This window comes from Sceloporus undulatus, chromosome 2 (genome assembly GCF_019175285.1).
Source record: "Sceloporus undulatus isolate JIND9_A2432 ecotype Alabama chromosome 2, SceUnd_v1.1, whole genome shotgun sequence".
NCBI classification, from domain to species: Eukaryota; Metazoa; Chordata; class Lepidosauria; order Squamata; family Phrynosomatidae; genus Sceloporus; species Sceloporus undulatus.
This window is the reverse complement of record NC_056523.1, coordinates 172,171,972-172,193,980: the sequence shown is the minus strand read 5'-3', so window position 1 is coordinate 172,193,980 and position 22,009 is coordinate 172,171,972. Positions and strand designations below refer to the sequence as shown.

Below are 22,009 nucleotides of genomic sequence, written 5' to 3'. Positions count from 1 at the left end.
CCGCCCCCAGCATGCAGCCCCGCCCCAGAGGGTGGAAGCTCCACCCCCCCGGCTTCGGCCCCCCGACTTGTCTGAGGGACACCAACCCGGCCCCCGGCTCCAAAAGGTTGCCTACCCCTGGATTAAATCAATGAGAACTTGATAAGTAGTTAATGTGAATACCATTGCTTAAATAGATCTTCCTAGTTGGGATTAACACATGGATTTAGTTTTACATTTTTTTTTAAAAAAAAGGGGGTTCAGATTAATTTACAGGTGAATGTAAGCACAGCATAGATGCCTTTGTATAATTTTAGTATTTCTGTATTTTTTAAAAATCCTATGCTAAATAATAGAATATTCTTATAAAATGCTTTTCCCCTCATCAGTGAGCATCTGCAGCTGTACACGGAATTAAGAAGCAGTGTGCAGAGGTAGTTTCCAGTAGTACTCCCCTATAAATCTGTATCCTTGCACTTTTTAAAGCCTCAAGTAGTATCTCTGCCTACGTGGTCAGCACCCTGAGGACACTATCTTAAAATGCTTTTGAAACTGTAAAGCTGTGCATTGTACTGTATGTTGTACTGCACTGGATCCACTCATTGTCACCACTGTCTTTAGCAAGGATGACGTACATAGCCCTTGCTTTCAATAGCTATGTAGATTCTAGTTTGTTTGTTTTCTAGGAGAAAGAATTCTGAGCCAAGTAGGCTTTTAAACACTTGGCATATGTTCAAAACCATGGTGGATTCTTTCCTCCAGCTCCCTGAAAAAGTAAAGGCAACTGGTGAAATAAGTTTTTCAAAGCCACCAGGTAATTCTTGTTGTGTTTTATCTAGATTTTGTGAAGATCTCAGTTTATTGGATGATTAAACACATACACATACAGCAGCACCCAACAGCCTTGAAAAAAGCTGCCTGAAAAATTGGGGAAGCTTTTGCATTTGTTGGGTTGGAACTAAGGAAAGGAACGGAACCTGAGAGGTCAACAGTGTCAGGGCTGTGATGCAAGAAAGGTACCAAGTTGCATTGAAGCAGCCCTCTGGTATGTAAAAAGAGTGTGCAATCAAAGAGTGTGCAAAAGGGAGACAGGGGGAATCTACACTATAGAAATACTGCCGTTTGGCAACACTTTAAATCCCACAAGGATTTGTAGTTTTACAAAGTCATTAGCATTAATTGCCAAACTGCCAAAGAGTGCTGGTGCTTTGCAAAACTACAAATCCCAGGATTCTGTAGGATGGAGCCGTGGCAGTTAAAGTGGTGTCAAACTGCATTATTTTTGACAATGTATAGAAGCTTTTTCAGTGGCTTCCTTTGATCCAGTCTCTCCCCTGCTCTCAGTTCTTAAACTAGACATACTGTAGAAACCAAAACAGGCCTGAAGACAGAGGCAGTAACACTTTGGGGTTATCTAATTTAGTCTACAGCACTATTTTCAGAAAAGTGGGATTCTGAGAGTTATTATTATTTGAAGAAACATTTACTACAACAGATAATTGACCAGAACAGGAGAGTTAAGTGCAGGAGAAGGATAATATGTGAAATTAAATAATGCTTTGCTAAGTCCTTCTGACATACAACCTATTCCTGTTTATAAGCTATACCATGTGATGATTATATGATGCTCAAACCTTTGAATGAATAAGAGTTTAAGTTGAAAATAAGGTATTTTAAAGTCAACGAAGCAAATGAATACTGGGAAATATATACATTATAATATTTAGAATTCATTTCCTTTCCTGGTTAGAGCTGCAGCAGGAAATGCACTCATTTCTCTTCAATAAATGTACAGGCGATCTGAAATAGCACCTGGCAAATGAGTCATCACCTGCATGCGTAGCCACCAGTAATAGTCCATGGGATGGTACCGAGTATAAGGTGAGGAAGAAGTCAAAGCATGAGTGATGCTTTCGATAACAGGAGAAAGGTCTGTAGAGCCACTTTTGCAGTATGTCTCCATCTTGGCCACTTGCTCATCAAAATACTTGCGCCCATAATCCTGGCGTACTGTTTCAGGCAGCTCATCCCACATCTTGGCGGCAGTGGCCTTGATGCCTTCAGGGCTGTACAGACTGGTGCCGGCAATGAAGTTCCCAGGCTCCACAATGCAGACCTTCACCTCATGTGGCTGCATCTCATAGCGCAGACAGTCAGAGAAGGCTTCCACAGCAAATTTGGTGATGCAATAAGGGGAGCGAGCCGGGCTTGCCATCCGCCCCAACATGCTGCTGATGTTCACAACACGGCCTTTGGCCCTCCGGATGAGAGGCAGGAAGGCCTTTGTAGTGCGGACAGTCCCCCAGAGATTCACTTCAGCCAGTTTTTTATATGTGTCCATGCTGGTGAACTCAACTTCCCCAAAAGTGGAAATCCCAGCGTTGTTGACTAGACCCCAGAGTCCAACCTGTGGGTTCTTCAGGGAGGCAGTCACAGAGTCCACCGCACGCTCCACCTCTTCACTATTGCAGACATTGAGCTGAATGGTTTTCATGCGATCACTTTTCATGGCATCTAGGTCTTTGAAGCCTCCCTGGCCTTGCTCTTTCTGCAAGCAGCCAGCGTAGACAATAAAGCCCTTTCCATGCAGGTGCTTGGCCAGCTTGAAGCCAAAGCCAGAGTCACAGCCAGTGATGAGGACAGGTCGCTCGCCAATCTTTTCTACTTCTGTGCCATAGGAGCGTTGTCCACTCAGGTTCAAGGAAGAGAAACAACATTCTGGAAGAGACCAAAGCCTGCTGGTGGTATTTCTGAAGTGTTGGGCTTTCATAGTCAGCTGAGCAAGAGTCCATGAGATTTGGGTATGAGGCAGAATGACGGTTGACATGGGTTGACGTCTTTGTACTTACTGGCTTTCTCTTGGTTCTGCATGGAAATCCATGGGAATATTGTTTACTGTAGCTATGCTGTTATTCTCTTTGAATTTTGCAAAAAAAAAAAAAAAAAGTAAAATAAATATTTTGAGACATATACATAACTGGATAAACATTTTAAGAAATATATATAAATAAGCCTAGTTGAATATTTATAAGGCTGTGGAAACAAATGCCTAAAATATATTTTTTAAATGACCTACAACAGTCAGTCAGATTGTGAGCTTGTTTTGTTTTATTTTTTAAAAACCTTTTTCAGTGTAGCACCTAGGAGTTGAGGCCATTTATTTCATGTAAAACCCACCCTTCTTCCATAAAGGAACTTGCAGGTAAATTATAAGATGGACTCGCATTCAGATATTGACCAGGCCCAGTCTTACTTGGTTTCAACAAGATTGCCATAGGTCAGAGGTGGACAATTTGGAAGCATCTGGGTAGGAGTTATTGCCCAGCTACCTACCCAGAAATTGCTGTAAACTTCAAAAAGCCCCATGAATGAAACCAGAAGTGATTGGAAGGTCACTTGTAGCTTTTTTAAAAAATTGGCTTGGGTCTAAGACAAGGGGTATGTGCGTGCGCAAATGCAACCTGTTTTAGAATCCTGGTCCCTGGAGGTGTCTGGACATGTATTTCTTTTCTTTCTTTGTGAAATATATATACTGTATGGAGATAGATCTGGGGGCTACATGTAGCCTGTAGCCTTTGTATCTCCCACCCCTGCTCTATGCTGTGATTTCAAACTATACCTCATAATAATTACATTACTGCACAATAATACTGTACTACTAAAATATCTTATGGACATCCTTTGTGTCCTCCGTTCTTAATCTACCCTAGCCTGTTTTTTTTCCAGTTTAGCTGGGAAAAGCCAATGAGTATGCACATGTGCATTTATGCATATACAGTGAGCCTGCGCCATACGTGGGCTCCTTATAGGCGGCTTTCAGTGTACGCTGAAGCCGCCCGGAAAACGGGTGAATGCCCAATGCACGTGCATGGCCACACAATGAGCACAAACCATCTTATTTCCAATGAGGCTTGTGAATGGCTCGCACGGCCAGGAGGTGCACACGGCCAGGGTATGTGTGCGCGGCTGCGTAGCGAGCACAAGCCCTATTGGATATAATGGGGCTCAAGCATATGCTTTTTTTGCTTTAGGGGGGGGGGGGGGGGTCCAGAACTGTGTACATGCTTTTAAATTGTTTTATAACCTGCTTTTTGCCAAATGCTTTACATTAAAACAGGATTTTTTTGCAGCTAAGATGCTTAATCGTATCATGTTTTCATCATTCAAGAGGCCTGTGGTGATGCGATCCCAAAGATGCAATTAATATTTCAATATGTGCCATAAATGAACACATTAATTCTGTTTAGTAATAGCAATCATATGGGAATGCTCTGTTCAAGGAGCTGTACCCTTGGATCACCTTCTGCTTAGAATATCAGCATCTTTCCCCTTTTGCAAGATGTGTTCTATGGGGGGAAGATATCAGGAGGATCTGCTCTCAAAGGGTGGATCCAGTTGGCTTCCAAATGGCTTGAACTGGCTTTTCTGCCAATCAGGAGCAACATTTTGTCCAAGCCCTGACATTATTGGTTCCATTTCACTCCCAGCTCAGTTTCTCAGGGTTTGGGATGTGACTGGGGAAGGTCAGGCCATCTCAAATTTTCAGGTGTAGAATGCAGGCTCTCATTAAGGTGCAGATGATGCATTAATTTTCTCTTGATTGACTGCTGTTCTTTTTCAACAGCTCAAACTAACCAGCAAGTGAAACATAATGTGCACAAGGACAGCAGAATGGGCTTCTCTAGAAATCTCACCGTGGCTTTCATAATGGCAAGCTCTGGACTGGTGGCAGACTGCCGTTGGGCATGATAAACCAATAGAAATTGCCTTCCCTCCTCTCTCCCCTTTCTTTTACTAAACTGCAGAATAGCTGGCTGCTGATGGGATTCCAGTAAGGGCAGTGGGGCATTGGGCAGATTGGAGTTGCCTCCCTTCTTAAGTGGGTATGGCTTATTCAGACTTGTGGCCATCTTGAAAGTAACATGCTGAATTGGGAACAGTGATCATTGTTTTGGTGTGATGAGTAGTATCTTATGGTTAATTTATTTCCCCTCAAAAACAATGATGTAGAGGTAATCAAGCATATAAGAAGTTGCTTTAAAATGATTTCTGTGGTGTTAACAGCAATGAATTACTTTCCAGTGGGTGCATGGGCAGGTTATGCAATGAATTACTTTTAGATTGTAACTTTCAAGTTCTGAAAATAACAGCAGAGGGAGAACATTTGAATACACTTGTTGTTGACCTTCTTGAGAAAGTTAATGGCATAAATATGAACGCCTTCCTTCATCTTCTAAACCATGGATGGGAAATGTGTGGCTGTCCAGATACTCTTGGTCTACAACTCCCACCAACTTTAGCCACCATCATCAGTAGTTAGGGTCTATCAGCAGAATGACACATTCCTCACTTGTACAGATCCTTAGATTCTTTCTTGCCATTGATTCCTCAAACCTGCATTTGTAATATTAATAAAATACTGTACAAATTTCTAAGCACATCTGAAGACTCTCATTGTTGAATAAAAACACCTACAATTTCTAGTAGAAGGGCGGGGGAATATCTTCTTCCACTGTTTTCAAGTTTAAATCCTTCAAGTCATTTCTCACTTACGGCAACTCTAAGGCAAACCTGTCACAGGATTTTCTTGGCAGAATTTGTTCAGAGGGAGTTGGCCATTGCCTTCTTCTGAGGCTGAAAGTGTATGACTTGCCCAAGGGCATCCAGTGGGTTTCCATGATTAAACAGGGATTGGAATCCTAGTCTTCCAGTGTCCTAATCCAACACTCAGACCACTACACCACACTGGCTCTGATTTAAATCATACCACAAAGCTTTCATCCAGGCTCACTTTGAAATAATGGCAGACCCCTTATACTTCTGTGGCTTCAACTTGCATAGTAACTGAACTCAGTTTTTTTGACCCTCTACACATCTGGCCGGTTTTATGGTTATCATGCCTTTGGAAATAGGAAGGAGAAATAACCAGATATATGATTAAGCAAGTATGGCAAGAACTAGGTGATAAGTTAGCTTTTGACCCATATTCTCTATGCTACATTCTTTGTGGAAAAACACAGCTGTCAAAATTGCAGCTTTTTGTTTATATCAGCATTGACAAATCTGTGGCCATTTAGATGTGGAGGTATTCCAGCTCCAGACAGCATGGCTTGTCACCAGTGATGATAGGAACTGTAGTCTAACAACATCCAGTCAGCATTCCTGTCTCTAGTTTATCTGGAGTTAAAGTAGGTTGATAATAATAATAATAATAATAATAATAATAATAATAATAATTTGTATCCCGCCTCTCCCTGTATTGGATCGAGGAGGGTAACAACAAACAAAAGAACAATGAAAATACGATACAACAAGTGACATGTAGAAACATAACAAGACATATCAAATCCTAATTCCCTATCTCCCTCCCACCCTAAAATAGCATTGTTGCTTTAGTGTGAGGCCAAGGCTGCATCTACATTGCAGAATAAATGGAGTCGGACACCGCTTTCACTGCCATGGCTCAATGCTAAGGATTTATGGGATTTGTAATTTTGTGAGGTGTTCAGCCTTCTCTGTCAGAGAGCTCTGGTGCAAACTATACAACAAACTACAAATCCCAGGGTTCTATAGGATGGTGCTGTGGCAGATAAAGTGGTGTCAAACTGCATTAATTCTACAGTATGGTAGCTACCCAAGTACTTAAACACAACTATTATTTTAAACACTTCTGCAATGAAAACAAATTATATACACCTCCTTCAATTTACAAAAAGAGCAATAAGCATTTCACCACCAACTACAGCGTGCATAACAGCTGACATATTTTTATTCTATCTAGAAGGCCTAGAAATACCTACTAAGCAGTTTTCCCTTATGGGAAATTGAGAATCTGTAACCTTTCAGATATTGTTGACTGAAACTTTCATAATCCCATACCTATACTAACTAGAATAGATGGGATCTGCAGGCCCACCCCTGTACTATAGATGTATGTTTCACCATTTAAAATTTGACACACATAAATAAGAATTAGAGAAACTCATTATAAAGGGGGAGAGAGTGGAAAATCACTCAGCACCACTAAATCATCTACCTTTGAGTGGAGGTTGTGTTTAGTGTCACAGCAAAAATTCTGCTTCAGGATAAATTAGTTCTGATTTACAATCTTTCAAAATCTGCAGACCAAGTTTTTTTTTTTTAAAAAAAATGACGTAACAATAATCTCATAAAATCCAAATTAAACTCAGATAGTTAAGGCTTCTTTATAACATAGTTATAACTAGTCTCTCACATAAATACAATTTCTTTGCACTTTCAGTGTGAACACCCATATGTATTAGGCCTGCCATGTATAGAGGGGCCAAAAAACAGGGATCAGTTATGTGAAATCGAAGGCATTCATGGCTGGCATCTCTAGTTTTTTGTGGGGTTTTCGGGCAATGTGGCCATGTTCTGCCAGCATCTGTGGCTGGCTTTTTCAGAGAAGATGCCAGCCACAGATGCTGGTGAAACATCAGGAATAAACTCTTGTAGAACATGGCCACATAGCCCCCAAAACCCACAAAAAACTAAGGATCAGTTACTTTACAAGTTGGGGCTAAAGAGTTACTGTATAAGGAATCTGCCATTCTTTCAATGTGATCCTGGATGAAAGCTTTGTGGTATGACTTAAACAAGATCCAGAATGGTGCAGTGGTTTGAGTGTTGGATTAGGACACTGGGAGACCAGGATTAAATCCCCACTCAACAATGGAAACCCACCTGGTGACCTTGGGCATGTCACACTCTCCCAGCCTCAGAGGAAGGCAAGGGCCAACTCCATCTAAACAAATTCTGTCAAGAAAATCCTGTGATAGGCTTGCCTTAGAGTTGGCATAAGTGAGAAACAACTTGAAGGCGTTAAACTCAGGAACAGTTCCATGGGAAGTGTGGCATTCCTACATTTTTTCCATGCCAGTTTTGCCTCTAGATTGTGTCCCTCCTCTCCTACTGCACTGACACCTCCCAATTTGTACCAGAATGAGACAACCATCTCCCTCTCAACCTGTGCAATACAGGAGACAACATGATCTACAACTTGTGTTGGTTTGCCAGCGCTTAAGGATCAGTGCACATGTAATATGGCAGTCTCAACTTACTTTCCTAGGTTTCTTATCATAACTACTTTAAAGATGCCAGGAGTTTCCAGTATGCCCACATCTAGTTACACAGTAGCACAGTCTTCTATCTCTGTCTTTATAGAAACCCTCAACCATATTTATATGTTTCTTAGAATCAGTCCCCAGCCCTCTTCTAACCCCAGATGTTCCCTGTTTATCATCTTAACAGTCTTTGTGTGCTAAGACAGTGAAAAAGCTTTATCTTCTAATTTATATATCTGTAGCCCAGGCTACTATTAAAGGCACAAGAGCAAGACAGGCTGCTTTTTCCTCATCAGTTGGCTGCCCTATCCTCATTTACTCTCTTCCCTCATTTGGAGAGGCACAGCTGCTGAGTGTAGTCTGTTCAAGGCTGCAGATTGCACAGAGAGAGAAGGAAGAGGGCCCACGCTTCCCAGTCATTAATCACCATTATTTATGTAGCCTCACTATTTCCAATGACACAGATCCAGTAGGTGGTGAGATGTAAGCTGGGTCTGGAGAGCAATTGGTGGATTATAGCTGATTCACCATTGAATATGTGTTCTGTCACCACACACAGCCATATGTCTACCCTGTCTTTGCCACAGGCAGTCCCACTCCCAACACCTGTCCCTTGTGTTCATTGGGCAGCAAAGTGATTAATGAGTTGTAAACAGTCCCGGTTATTACTCTTCATGGAAATATAAGACATAAAGAAGTCATAGGAAGACATTTCAGGAGCTATGTATCACTTTGAAGTGTAAGGAAGCAGGCAGAATAAGAGGGCTGCTCCCCATCCATACCTCCTGCACCTCTCACCGCTGCCCACCTTTCCTGGTTGTTGATATCCACTCTGAACTAGAGTCCTAGTGGTCCTTGCCACTTTCTGGGCCTAATGCTTGCCTTATATCTCCTAAGCAAGCCTACTGCCTACAGATGATGTAGAAGAAGCAATCTCATAGCAATATTGGAAGCTAGATTCAATTGCTGGTCAGGTGGGCTTCTGCATGGGGAATACTGTGCGTTTGTTATTCTGCCTTCAAGTCACTTTTGACTTATGGTGAGCTCATTGTGAGGTTTTCTTGGCATGATTTGTGCAGGGGAGGATTACCATTGCCTTGCCCTGAGACTGAGAGAGTGTGACTTGGCAAAGGATTGCATGGCCATGCTGGAAATTGTGAGTGTGCAGATTTTATTCCTATCAGACTGCTAAGTATCTAGTACTTTCGGCTAGCCCAAGCTCTGAGTACACAAAACTATGTACCTATATTCTCCTTTCTTGTTCTTTCTCAATACCATTTCCCCCATGGTCAATCCAATGCTATAAATTCACTGGGGCATAGTCCTGTCTGTCCTCTGCCTTGATGAAACCCTTTTAAGGAACTTAAAATACTGGCATTACATGTTTATATTTATTGAAAATGAAAAAAATAATACGTAGTAACCACTGGGGTTTGGCTCCAGGACTTCATGTATATCGAAATCAGTGGATGCTCAAGTCCCATTGCATACACTAGCATAGTAAAATGGTGTCTCTTATATAAAATGGAAAGATCAAGATTGTATCAGATCAGAGATCAAGATTGTATCAGAGAGGCAGGATATAAATAAAATTTATTATTATTATTATTATTATTATTATTATTATTATTATTATTATTATTATGGTTTGCTTTTGGGGGATATATATATATATATATATATATATATATATATATATATATATATATAAAATATTTTCAGTCTGTGGATAAAAAATCTGTGGATACAGAGGACTGACTGCTAATCATCCTATAAATAATACAGGGTGATTAAAAATAGTAAAACTTTTCTTACTTGGTTTTGCATCATTCCTTTTTGAATCACTCTGTATTAAAAGGGCAGATTGTGAGTATCAAGTTAAGCCGCAGTACTAGAAGGGAAGGTTTTGCAGCAGAGGCAAATGCTATAGATGTGTATTGAAAATAAAGGTCCAAGAGAGGAGACATGATGGATAATCTTCCATTAAGGACTCTTTGGCTGCCCACAATGCAATCTTTCTGTGCACTCTTTTGCATGGGTGATAGATGAGGCTTTGCTGTAACTCTGTGCAGGACTGTGTGCTTCAGAATATGCCCCAGAATCCCCGGAAAGACATAAAAGAGTTCTATGGGAGATGTGTAAGGTGACCACTACCACATCCCTAAAAGCAACACACACCTACTATGTTAATATAAACCGTACTGATGCCAATTTAAGAAACTGTTACTATAGTTTAAGTGGAAACACAGTACATCTGTACTGTAGCAGGTAAGACTGTGACCAAATACGGTAATTTCTGTGCTTGCTCAGTTTGTGGTTCAGCTGCTAAATGCTGATGGGTAACTTTGAGGCTCACCTCAAAAATATTGCTCTCCGATATTAAGGTTCTTTATCTTTAAACTGGACTTGAAGTGGACATGTTTTCAAACAGAGGACTGTCCCCTGTAAAACAGAACAGCTGATTACCTGGGAAGCACAATGTACAAAGGGTTTAAAATGGTTTAATATTCGCATTTGCTTTAAAGAAGCTGGGAATTGTGCAAAATGGACTTGTCCTAATAATATTGTTTTTCCAGGAGGAAGGAGTGGGGAAAGATTTTGGATTAAAAAGGCATCTTCTGTCAGCATCTCATATTGACAGGGAGCTTCTAGCAAACTTGAACTGACATAATGATCATCTAGTGCTTCTTTTGTTCTAAGAGCTGTTCCTGTCAAAATGAAGAGCAGTTACTTTCCCTGGAGTGCAGAAAGGAATATCAATTAATTATTCTCTGATAATTCATTGGTTTCTTCCCTGCCTGCTTATAACCTTGAACACATTTTCTGTGATACAGTCAGCAGCAAAGGGCTGTGATGTATCATTAAAAAAACCTTGCATCCTGCTTTTTTTAGCTAACAAAATGCAATCAATGCAAATTATACACATTTAAGCAAATTTTATTTTGTTCCTGCTAGTTTGAGGATCCATGTAGGACACTGCAGTTTTTGTTGCCTCCAGCATAGCCCAGTGTTGTTCCCCAGTGTTGAGGACTAGAAGCTTTGTTTAAAAAGAGAAACTGGGATTCCGAGCAGAACATTAATTCCTGTTGACAACTACCAAAATTCTGTAGAATTCAATCTGCTTTAGACTACAAGTCATATTTAGCATTTACTGTAGAGTGACTTACAAATAAGCTTCAGTTAGTAAAGTTACTGTGGGATAAATGATATACAGCTTGCTGGAAAAAGTGATCAAATTTTCATGCTACATGCAAATACAGAAGTTCATTGTTGCAAGAGAAAAACAAGTAAAATTTTGTGCATGTTTGTTCACAAGTAAAGTCCAACTGTATTCAAACAGCCCTTGGGGCAGTTTGGAAAAAGAAAAACACAAAAGTTAATAACATGACAACTAAAAGAGCTGATTAGGGATCATAAATGTGTGTGTGTGTGTGTGTGTCTGTGTGTAAGGGGGAGTTGCCAGAAATAAAACTTAACAATAAAAACAGGAAAACAAAGATCAGATTCTTACTGGAAGAAGCTCTTAGACTGATGTTTAAATGTAATGAGGTCAGCAGTGGATCTTTCTCAGAAGTGGGCAAAATGCCCACTTCTGAGAAGGCTCCTGCTGTGTTACCCACTGCATTATTTTTTTTTAAAAAAATACTGTAACCCCTCATGTATTTTACTGTGAGAAAATTCTTGTGTGAAAATACTCCTGGGGCTTGTTCCCACTGTGAAATGTGATCGAATCCTGTCACGATGATCAAGGCAAAGGCAAATATCACGGGTTTTCCAGAGAGTAGTTTCAAAGTGGTTCTTTTCAGAAGAATTGATTCTGAAGCGAGTTCCTTGTGTGGGAATGACAGATCAGAATCAGTTCGTTCTGAAGGGGAGAGATTATGGCAGAGGGGTGTTTACCATCCCTTCTCAGTTTTTGGCAGATCCACAATTTCTCCCCTCTCACTGCTGCCTTTGCACTTTTTTTAAAAAAGAAAATTAAATTGATAGAATATTTGATTGATTGATTTTGCAACTACTTGCTAAGGCAAATGATTGCAAAAGGAATCAATTGAATATGTGATCAATTAAAAAAAAACACCTTGGGTGATCATAGGGTGGCAGGGGCCTGGGAGGGACTGCTGGGGGTCTCCCCCCCTTGGATCGGGTGATCCAGGCATGGCAGGGGTCCAGGAGGGACCTGCTTATGTCACTGATGATGCACAGATGATTGATATACATTTTGAAGTGGTGCAAACTAGTGGGGATGACAATCATGCCAAAAAAAAGAAAAAAAAAAAGAAAAGAAGCAATTACAGGGGGGTAATGAAAAGATCTGCTTTCATAGTGGGAACAAGGGACGTTTTCGAATCAATTTACCAACATGGAAGGAATGCGAATCGCACTCCGGTTTCAATTTAAGTGGGAATGAGCCCCTAGTTAGTTAATAATGCTACACTGTTTTTAACTATCACTCCAATTTTATGACATCTGTGTTCAGAAGGAAAGCTGAATACAGAAGGAAGATTCCTCCCAGAATAGTCTAATGTATGGAGATTCCACATATAATTCAGCAGGAGTTATTTTCTTTCTTGTCAGCAATTTATATAACTTTCTTCAACATTATTGGCTCACAGAACCATCAACATTATTGGCTCACAGAACTGATTAAATATGAAGACGTAGAAGAAGATGGCATCCACAGGTTGCTCCAGAAGTGGCTCCGAATCTATGTTTCTGATGCCTGGTGTTAAGAGCTTTCAGAGCCAAAGCACTAAAGGAAGTTGACCTGAAAAATTGCCTGTGCTACCAGTGCTGTCCTGTTTATGTATGGGATTTTTGAATACCTGCCTCAGTGGATACCAAGATTGTCAAAGCCACTCATATTACAGTCAGTTGCACAAGCAGCTTGCTGCTACAGTATATGCATATAGATTCTTCCTGGTCAAGATTTTTATTCATGTACAAATGCCATTAGAACCTTAATTATATTTTCCTCATATGTAATAATTATTGGTCTAGTAAAAATGCTCCCTTAATTTAAGACCTACAATAGCCTTTAGGCTTTCTAATGAGAAGGACAACTGCTGGAGACACAAGGTGACAGAGCCAAAACAAAAATTCTGTTTGGATAATTGCAGGCATCACAGCTGGCAGTAGTACTGTATAAAGAATGACTTAACCCAGCTTTAAGAATCAATTTTTTTTTTCTTAAAGTACTTCCCACTGAGAGTGTCGGTTTTCTTGGCAGCTGAGGAACCATGCTGCAATTACATAAACTAAAGATTGGCGATATCCTAATGAGATCAAGGAAAGGCAGGAAAAAGAAAAAAATGTTTTACATGTCAAGAAGTACAAGCAGGATAGCAGCATTGTGAACAAGCATTGTGGCTGCATGGTTGACTCTAAGTAAAGCATCTTAATTTCTTCTTAGCATTATTGTTTTCCTGTATTAAAAAAAAATGTAAGCATTTTAGGTGTATGATTTAAGCTGCTGCAAAAGCTCAGCTCCACACATCTGAGACAACACATTAAACATATTACAGTACTACCTATTCATACTTTAATTTAAATGGCTTATTTTTTTCTCTCCTCCAAACTAGAGGTAGCAAGAAATTATATTTCTGTACATTTTCAACTGTCTACTTAGTGAAGCCTTTTAACATTTAATCCTGTGTTTCCCCATTTATATTAGAAACATGGACAGTTGCTATTAGCCCATTGTTGCTATTTGTTTGTTTCAGCACAGTAGGAAATATATACTTGTACTGTACAGTACTCAAATATGCAGTGCCTGAAGTACTGGGTTAGGATAGACTCAATAGTATAAAAAGAAGCAGTCAGTAGGATGGTTATAGTTCTGTCTGAAAGGAAATGAGATACCATTACCAACACTGCAGTTACTACTGTGCTACATGATCATACTAAAATGAGCGGAGAGGCCTTTTATGAGCTTCTTCTTTCTCATACAGTTAAGTAAAATGGAATATTCTAGAAGTTTGAATGCAGCTCATTTTGGGTTTGTTAGTCTGATCTACCATCTTGGTGGCTCTCTTGTTAATTTGTCCCTGTGGATGAGACAAAGATTGACAAGCTAAAATCGAAAACATTAGTGACTTGGGTACCCATAGATGTAGATTCAAATGGCCATATGTTCAAGTCTGTGATCTGCAGCCTAAAATACAGTTTCATCAGGTCTACCCACACATCCTACCACACTACACACAGAAACAAGTAGATATCCTATCTGAATATTGCTGGAGTGAGGGACAGAGATAGCAAGAGTAATATGTGCAATCCCTGACGGGGATTGAGAGAAGGTCCAGAAATCAGAAAGCATCTGAAGAAACTGGTCTAATCTGTGCTGCAGAAATTATTCATCTATTTATTTATTTCATTTTTATTCCACCTTTCTCCCCAAAAAGGAGACCCAAGGCAGCTCACAAAATAAAAACATTTTAAAAAAACTTTACAGTTAAAATAAAAAATAAAAACAGTTACATTCATCTAATGAAGACAATATAAAATTGACAGTAATAGATATATAAAAAAATCAAAGACATAACTAAAACACCCTGCCCCCATCCCCCTATAAAACCACCCTGTCGCGATTGTTACATGCCTAAATAAAAAGGAGTTTGCTTGCCGGCGAAATAAGGCAGTTTGACACTGCTTTGGCTACCATGTCTCAGTGTTATGGAATGGCGGGATTTATAGTTTGTGGTGAGATATTCAGCCTTCTCTCTCAGAGAGCTCTGGCATCACAAACTACATATCCCAGGAATCTGTAAGGTGGAGCCATGGCAGTTAAAGTGGTGTCAAATTGCATTATTTCTGCAGTGCAGAAGAGGGAAGCAGAGAAGTCTGGAGGAATACTAGGCGAAGACAGGGAAGGAGAGTGGTGGCAGCAGTGCTAGCCCACCTTTTCCAGACTTACCAAATGCATCGCTTACTTCACCCTTAGCTAATAATTATCAGGGACTGAGGCCTATGGCTACCTCTGAGCCTCATTTGCACAGCCAAGGCATGTAGTTAAAAGGTAATGCCACACTTATGAAGCCAATAATTTTCATACTCCACCTTATTAGCCTCATTTATTTTTATTTTTCTGAAATTTACATTACATTACATTAGAATGTGTATTAATTTAGCCGTTTCTTTTTGCCTCTACCCTTTTGCTATTTGCTAGTGGTTTGTGCATTGTACTATGACTCTGGAAACCAGGGTTTTGTTCCCAGCTCTGCCACAGAAAGCCACTTGGTGACTTTGGGCAAGTCACACTCTCAGCCTCAGGGGATGCCAATGGCAAACTGCCTCTGAACAAATCTTGCCAAGAAAACCCCATGGTTGGTTTGCCTGAGGGTCACCATAAGTTGGAAACAACACGAAGGCACACAACACACACACAAAGACATACTAGCTCTTGCTTTTTATATACCAGGCTTGTTCCCCCAAGGAACAAGGTGCTGGTGGGATAGAAACACTGCATGCTAATATTTTTTTAGACAAAGCCAAGACTGTTTTACTTTGTGGACACATCACAAGAAGAGGAAAGACAATGGTAAGAGGGAAGGCAGTAGGAAAAGAGGAAGACTGCATTGCAGATGGGTAGGCTCAATCAAGGAAGCCATGGTCCTGAGTCTGCATGACTTGAGCTGGGCTGTTGATGAGAGGATGACTGGTTGATGGCAGTGAACCACAACAACAAATTTCACACACTCCCGTACCCACCCTGCTTGTGCATGAATTCACATCCCACAGTTTTTTTTTGTGGGTTTTTCGGGCTATGAGGCCGTGTTCTGGAATAATTTATTCCTGACGTTTCTCCAGCAGCTGTGGGTGGCATCTTCAGAGAATGCTTGCATGGAAGAGAGTGGGGTATATATACTGTTGGTTGAGAGGAAGCGATTTACATGTTAATCTGTGTATTGTTCTGTTGTGGAATGGCAAGGCCTCAGGGTGTCTATTTCATTAATGATCCATTGTCTGCTGGGAAACCCCCTCACCCTGGAGGTTTCCAGCAAGTGCAAATGAAAACCAAGGTGCCCCTCATGAAGAGACAGGCCCTTCTCCTGCCTGAACTGGTCAATTCACTTTGCCTAATGGTAAGACTGGTGCCTTTGCCTAATGATAAGAGCCAGCATAACAAAGTAGTTTGAGCCTTGGACTAGGACTCTGCAGGCCAAGGTTTGATTCCCAGCTGAGTAAGCCACACTCTCTCAGCCTCAGGGGAAGGCAATGGCAAACCTCCTCTGAACAAATCTGCCAAGAAAAACCCATGATAGGTTTGCCTTAGGGTCACTATAAGTTGGAGATGACTTGAAGGCACACAACGGCAAGAATATTTTTAGTATAATACCATTTTGTTAATTCAATATATCTTCGTTGTTGGTTAGATTGTACTCCGTAGGCAGGCTTTTATCTGTTTTTTATTGTTGTTTTGTAAAGCGCTGTGTAAATGTACGGTTCTCTATAAATAAATGTAATAATAATAATAATAATAATAATAATAATAATAATAATACTGGCCTTGCTCCCTGTGCCTTTTGTTTTTAAAACAACAACAACATTGTGCTGTTGGCAGATTGATATGAGGGACATGCAGAGTTCTTCCTGTCCTGGGAGAGTGATTTTTCCACCCCAAAAGAAAAAGTTTCAGGGACCAGATGCCCTCAAACATACATAGAGCCTTTTTTCTGTGTGAAATGAATGCCTTCATGACTCTCCAAAGCGTGTCTGTGGCCATACAAAAGAAAGAATAAGCAAGCCAGCACCTCACCTCCTCCCCCTTCAATGCAAAAGTGACCCCATGGGAAAGTCACTGTATTGCTGGAGGAAGGTCTAGGCTGAGATGGCATCCATTTAATTGTGGTGGAATGGCGTGGGCTGTGCTTTAGTTTTTCCACACTGATGACTAAGATACCATTATACATCAAATCCACCTTGCACAGTGATAGCTCTGTGTGAGTCATCTCAAGGAAGAGATATTCATGTGGCATTCCATGCAAAGTGGGATTTGCTGTCTACATTTTATCTGCCAATTCAATCATTTTCAGTCATTCAGTCATATCCTTTATATACCAGTTCAACTATTATACAGTCAGCCCTCACTTTTTTATCCACAGGTTCAAGCATCCACGGCTTGAAAATATTAAAAACAAGTGTAAATTCCAAACAGCAAGCCTTGATTTTCCATTTTATATAAGGGGCACCATTTTGCTATTTCATTGTATTTAATGGGACTTGAGCATCCATGGATTCTGTTATCCACGGGGGATCCTGGAATCAAACTCCAGCGGATACTACCCACTGTACATTACTGCAGTTTGTACACATGTCATACGGTGCCTTAAAGTGGCTTCCAACTTATGGCAACCCTAAGATGACCCTATCAAGGGATTTTATTGGTCTTCCTCAGAGGTTGAGAGAGTGTAACTTGGCCAAGGTCAACTATGGTTGAGACGGGATTCAAACCCTGGTCTCCAGAGTCCCAGTCCTCCAACAGTCCAAGTACTACACTACTCTAGCTCCCTCATACTCATCTATTAAAGCCAAAAGCTGAATTTTTATTTTAGCTTTAGACCTCCCATTTCTGATAACCAATGAGAAAATAAAATTTCTGAAAACTTTCTTGTAACTGTTTAATTTAATGTACAATAGTGTGCTCTTGACTTTAGCTGCTTCTCCAGATTAGAGTTACCAGAATTAACAGCGCTGTTCTGTGCATATTGACTAGCTGTGTTTATTGAGGTTTATTATCTTGCAGCTTAACTGTGCAATTCTATGCATCTCTTCTCAGCTATTAGTCTCAATGAATTCAGTTGGGCTTTTTCTCAGATAAGTAGGTATAAGATTGTCCTCAAGGCACCTATATCATGTCTAGCTGCCCTTGTTTACTTATTTATAATACATCATCATTTTTTCAAGGTATCCAAAGTGATGTGCAATAACAAAACCCAATACAAGCCAGGATTTTTTTAAAAAAAATAACTACCGTCCTTTTGTCAAGACTTTATTTTAAAGGCTCCCTAATTTAAAAGAAATCCCAGTGAATTCCTCTATTGCTTTCTCTTTTCCAAAGCTTTTACTTTCTAAAACTGGTTTTATCTATTCTTCATTCTGCAGTAATTGCTGTTGTAAATGATGATGCTTAGATCAGTACATGCTTTCAAAGTTGTAATTCTTGGGTGGACACATTAAAAAGATATGAGGACCTTTTCAAAGCTTCCATAACTGGTTGATTAATTATTTCAACTAATTATATAGTTCAAAATCAAAGTCATTTCTTTTAGGGTGACCATAAGTATAAGAGGACAGTGTTGCTGTACGTTTACTGCTGCTGGTTAACCTAAATGAGTTCAGGTCTATAGGACCAGATGAACTATATCTGAGAATACTGACAAAACATGCTGACATATTTGCAGTACCACTTCCCCTCATTTTGGAGAAATCTTGGAGAATGAATAAGGTGCTAGAGGATTGGAGACTATCAAACATTGTCACTCTCTTCAAAAAAAGATGATCCAAGAAACTACAGGACAGTCAGCTTGACCTCAATACCAGGAAAGTATTAGAACAGAATATACAAGAGTCTTTATGCAAGTATCTTAATAACAATGTAGTGATTAGTAGGATCCATCATGGGTTTATCAAGAACAAATCATGCCAAATTAACCTTATATCCTTTTTTTGATCAGGTCACTCGTTTAGTTTATGGTGGGAATGCTATGGATGTCATTTATCTGGATTTCAGCAAAGCATTTCATAAAGTCTCCAATAATATTTTGCTTAGCAAACTGCTTAAATGTGGTCAGGTGGATCCATAATTGGCTGGGAAAACATATTGAAAGAGTTGTCATCAATGGCTGTGCTTCAAATTGGAAGGAGGTCTCAAGTGGAGTACCACACTCTTCAATATTTTTTTCAGCGATTTAGGTGATGGATGGAGGGAATAATCATATTTGTTGATGATACAAAACTGGGAAGGGTAGTTAACACATTGGAAGATAGGAACAAAATTCAAAAGGACCTTGATAAACTAGAAAATTGGGCTGAATTTAATAAGATTAAATTTAACAGAGACAAATGAAAATTCTATATTTAGGCCACAAAACCAAATGCACAGGTATAGGATAGGGACACTTGGCTTAGCAGTACTACATATGAAAGCAGTACTACATATGAAAGGAGCCTTGGGATTATTGTTGATCATAAATTGAACATGAGCCAGCAGTGTGATGCTGCAGTAAAGTATGCAAATGCTATTTGTTGTTATTGTTAACTGCCCTCAAGTCAGTCTCGTCATGGCGACCCTGCAAATGAGACATCTCCAAGACCTCTCCACTTCTCTGCAAACTGAGAGGAATAATAGTCTCATTCTGCACTGGTCTGGCTTCCTCTGGAGCACTGCTTTCACTTCTGGGCACCACATTTTAAAAAAGGATATAGACAGATTGGATCAAATTAAGGGAAGGGCAATGAGGTTGATAAGAGATATGGTGAACAAAATATATGATAATCATAGAATCATAAAATCGTAGAGTAGGAAGAGACCACAAGGGCCATCGAGCCCAACCTCCTGCCATGCAGGAAATCCAAATCAAAGCATCCTCAACCGATGGCCATCCATCCTCTGCTTAAAGAACTCCAAAGAAAGAGACTCCACTACACTCCGAGGGAGTTTATTCCACTGTCGAACAATCCTTACTGTCAGGAAGTTCCTCCTAATGTTGAGGTGGAATCTCTTTTCCGGCAGCTTGGATCCATTGTTCCTGGTCCTGTTTTCTGGAGCAGCAGAAAACAAGCTTGTTCCCTCCTCAATATGACACCCCTTCAAATATTTAAACAGGGCTATCATATCACCTCTTAATCTTCTTTTCTCCAGGCTAAACATCCCCGGCTCCCTACTTCGTTTCCTTCATAGGACATGGTTTCCAGAAGAGTTTGAAGTAGCTGGGTATTCAGCTTGACTGAGGGGTGACATCATGCACCCTGAATGTCCTGAAGTTACAAGAGAGGTAGATGAGATGAACATTAGATTGAACATTAAAAGGAAATTCTTTGATAGTAGAGCTGTTTGACAGTGAAACCAATGTGTAGGAGGTTGGGGATCTTGCTCTGGTGTCATCAAAAAGAGGTCACATAGCTACCTGCTGAGGATTGCTTTTGTTGGAGATCCTGCACTGAGCAGATGTTGGATCTGATAGCCCAGGATCCTTTCCAACTTATGCTTCTGTGATTTAATAGTTGTGCAGAAGAGGAAATTAGATAGGTTGAAGTCCTGCAAGCTGTATCTGCTTAAATTCTCACACCACAATTATTAACGCCCTGTCTTCTCACACATATGACAAGTCTAATTTCCATTATTTCATGGGTGCCATGAAAGAACTAGACAAGATCCTAAAGTATAAAGATATACAAGTGAACACTAAAGTTAGAATTGCCCTCCATTGTATTCCCACACCCATGTACAGATGTGAGAAACTGGACAGTGAAGAAAGCTGACAGGAAGAAAATCTGTGGTGGGAGAAGAGTGCTGGGGATACCATGGAAGCCCAAAAAGACAAACAAGCCTGAACTTTCCTGGAAGCCAAGATGACAAAAACTGAACTGTCATACCTTGGCCACACTATGAGAAGGCACTGCACTCACTGGAAAATACAACAATGCTAGGGACGGTAGAAGGCAGCAGAAAGAGAGGAAGACAACATGCCAGATAAATAAACTCAATTAGGGAGGCGATGGGCATGAATTTGCAGGACCTGAGCAGAGCCAGTTGAACACAGAGGGGCTTGGAGATGCCTCATCCACAGGATTAACATGATTTGGGTTGACTCGAGGGCAGTTAACAGCAAACACATCACATTTACTGTATAACCATAAATAATAATAAATAACACACGTGTTTCAATGACAGGTTTTCAGATTTCCTAATTATAAAGATGTTGATTTCCTGTGTTTTTTATTTCGATACTGTATATTCTTCTTCCTCACTTTAGACCCTTTGGAATTTATGATTTCTGATAATGTAGAACACCCTTTTCACTTGCAAACCAAATATCTTTTAATTATTGTGAATCCAGTGTGTATGCTTCAAATGGTTCCCGTCAAAGGACGCATTAACACTGACTTGAGGAAAACAACACTGTGTTCCAAACATACAAAAGGTATTTAGTAGTTAAGGTGTAGATGTACTTGCACTCACTTGGGCTGAAGAGCCTGGAAGTAACGACTGCCAATCTATTCACTTCTTTGGACGTACAATATGTTTCCCAGAATGTAATAGTGCATATTTCTAATGCTTAGGATTATGCTGCATAGTGCATTTCTTCTGACTAATGTGGAATTCAAAAAAATGTCACAGATGTTTTTAGTTTACGTTGTCTATGGCCTCTAAATAGCAATTTCCTACATAAAATGTAGCTGTGCCATCTAGTGACACCAACAGCTTATTATTTCTCATTCTTTGCATATTATTTCTCAATCTTAAATTTGTGGTAGATACACTGACTCACAGCCGAAACTCCCCCCACATCTTTAGAAATATTATATGCTAATCCCTTCTCAGAAGTACATGTTTCTGAATGCATGTGAATTCTCACCGTAACTGTTTCTCTGTATTAAACAAAAAACAAAACAAAACAAAAAAAACTACTGGTTGGAGAAGGCTTGTGTGTCCTAAATTTGATCTTCCAGGTGTTTGGACTTCATTACCCGAACCGCTAGTCAGTTTGGCCAACAGTGAGGAATCCTGGAGCTGAAGTCCAAAATATCTGGAGGACCAAAGTTGGGAACCCCTGTATACAGTATGTTCAGAAAGGCTGCTTATGGGAAGGAGTGTTCAGATGTGGAAGTCTCCCTTCTCCAATCGAGGGGGGGAAAGTGCTATCCTCCAGATGTTATAGGCTGAGACTTCTTCATCATTAGCTATGCTTGCGAGGGCTGCTGGAAGTTGCAGTCCAACAACA

At 40.2% G+C, this 22,009-nt stretch overlaps 2 protein-coding genes across 4 annotated transcripts in view; one reads left to right on the top strand and one right to left on the bottom strand.

The window, feature by feature from the left end:
* SLC4A8 (solute carrier family 4 member 8) overlaps positions 1-22,009 on the top strand; it is a 114,783-nt gene that overhangs the window by 12,477 nt on the left and 80,297 nt on the right. The window contains exon 1 of one of the 2 annotated variants that reach the window (XM_042453953.1): positions 14,987-15,081. The exons of the other annotated variant lie outside the window; for it this stretch is intronic. The gene's annotated coding sequence lies outside the window, so the exon portion shown is untranslated. Of the gene's footprint in view, positions 1-14,986; positions 15,082-22,009 lie in introns of those variants that run through there. 2 annotated transcript variants of the gene reach the window in all.
* The window catches only part of LOC121923492 (D-beta-hydroxybutyrate dehydrogenase, mitochondrial-like), a 28,774-nt gene continuing 8,524 nt past the window's right edge, over positions 1,760-22,009 (bottom strand). The window contains exons 1-2 of one of the 2 annotated variants that reach the window (XM_042453956.1): positions 13,385-13,452; positions 1,760-2,895 (exon numbers count right to left, since the gene is read on the bottom strand). In XM_042453956.1, the coding sequence (XP_042309890.1) occupies positions 1,760-2,806 (1,047 nt within the window). In that variant the 5' untranslated portion in view covers positions 2,807-2,895; positions 13,385-13,452. Of the gene's footprint in view, positions 2,896-13,384; positions 13,453-22,009 lie in introns of those variants that run through there. The other variant, XM_042453955.1, reaches the window with a different exon arrangement.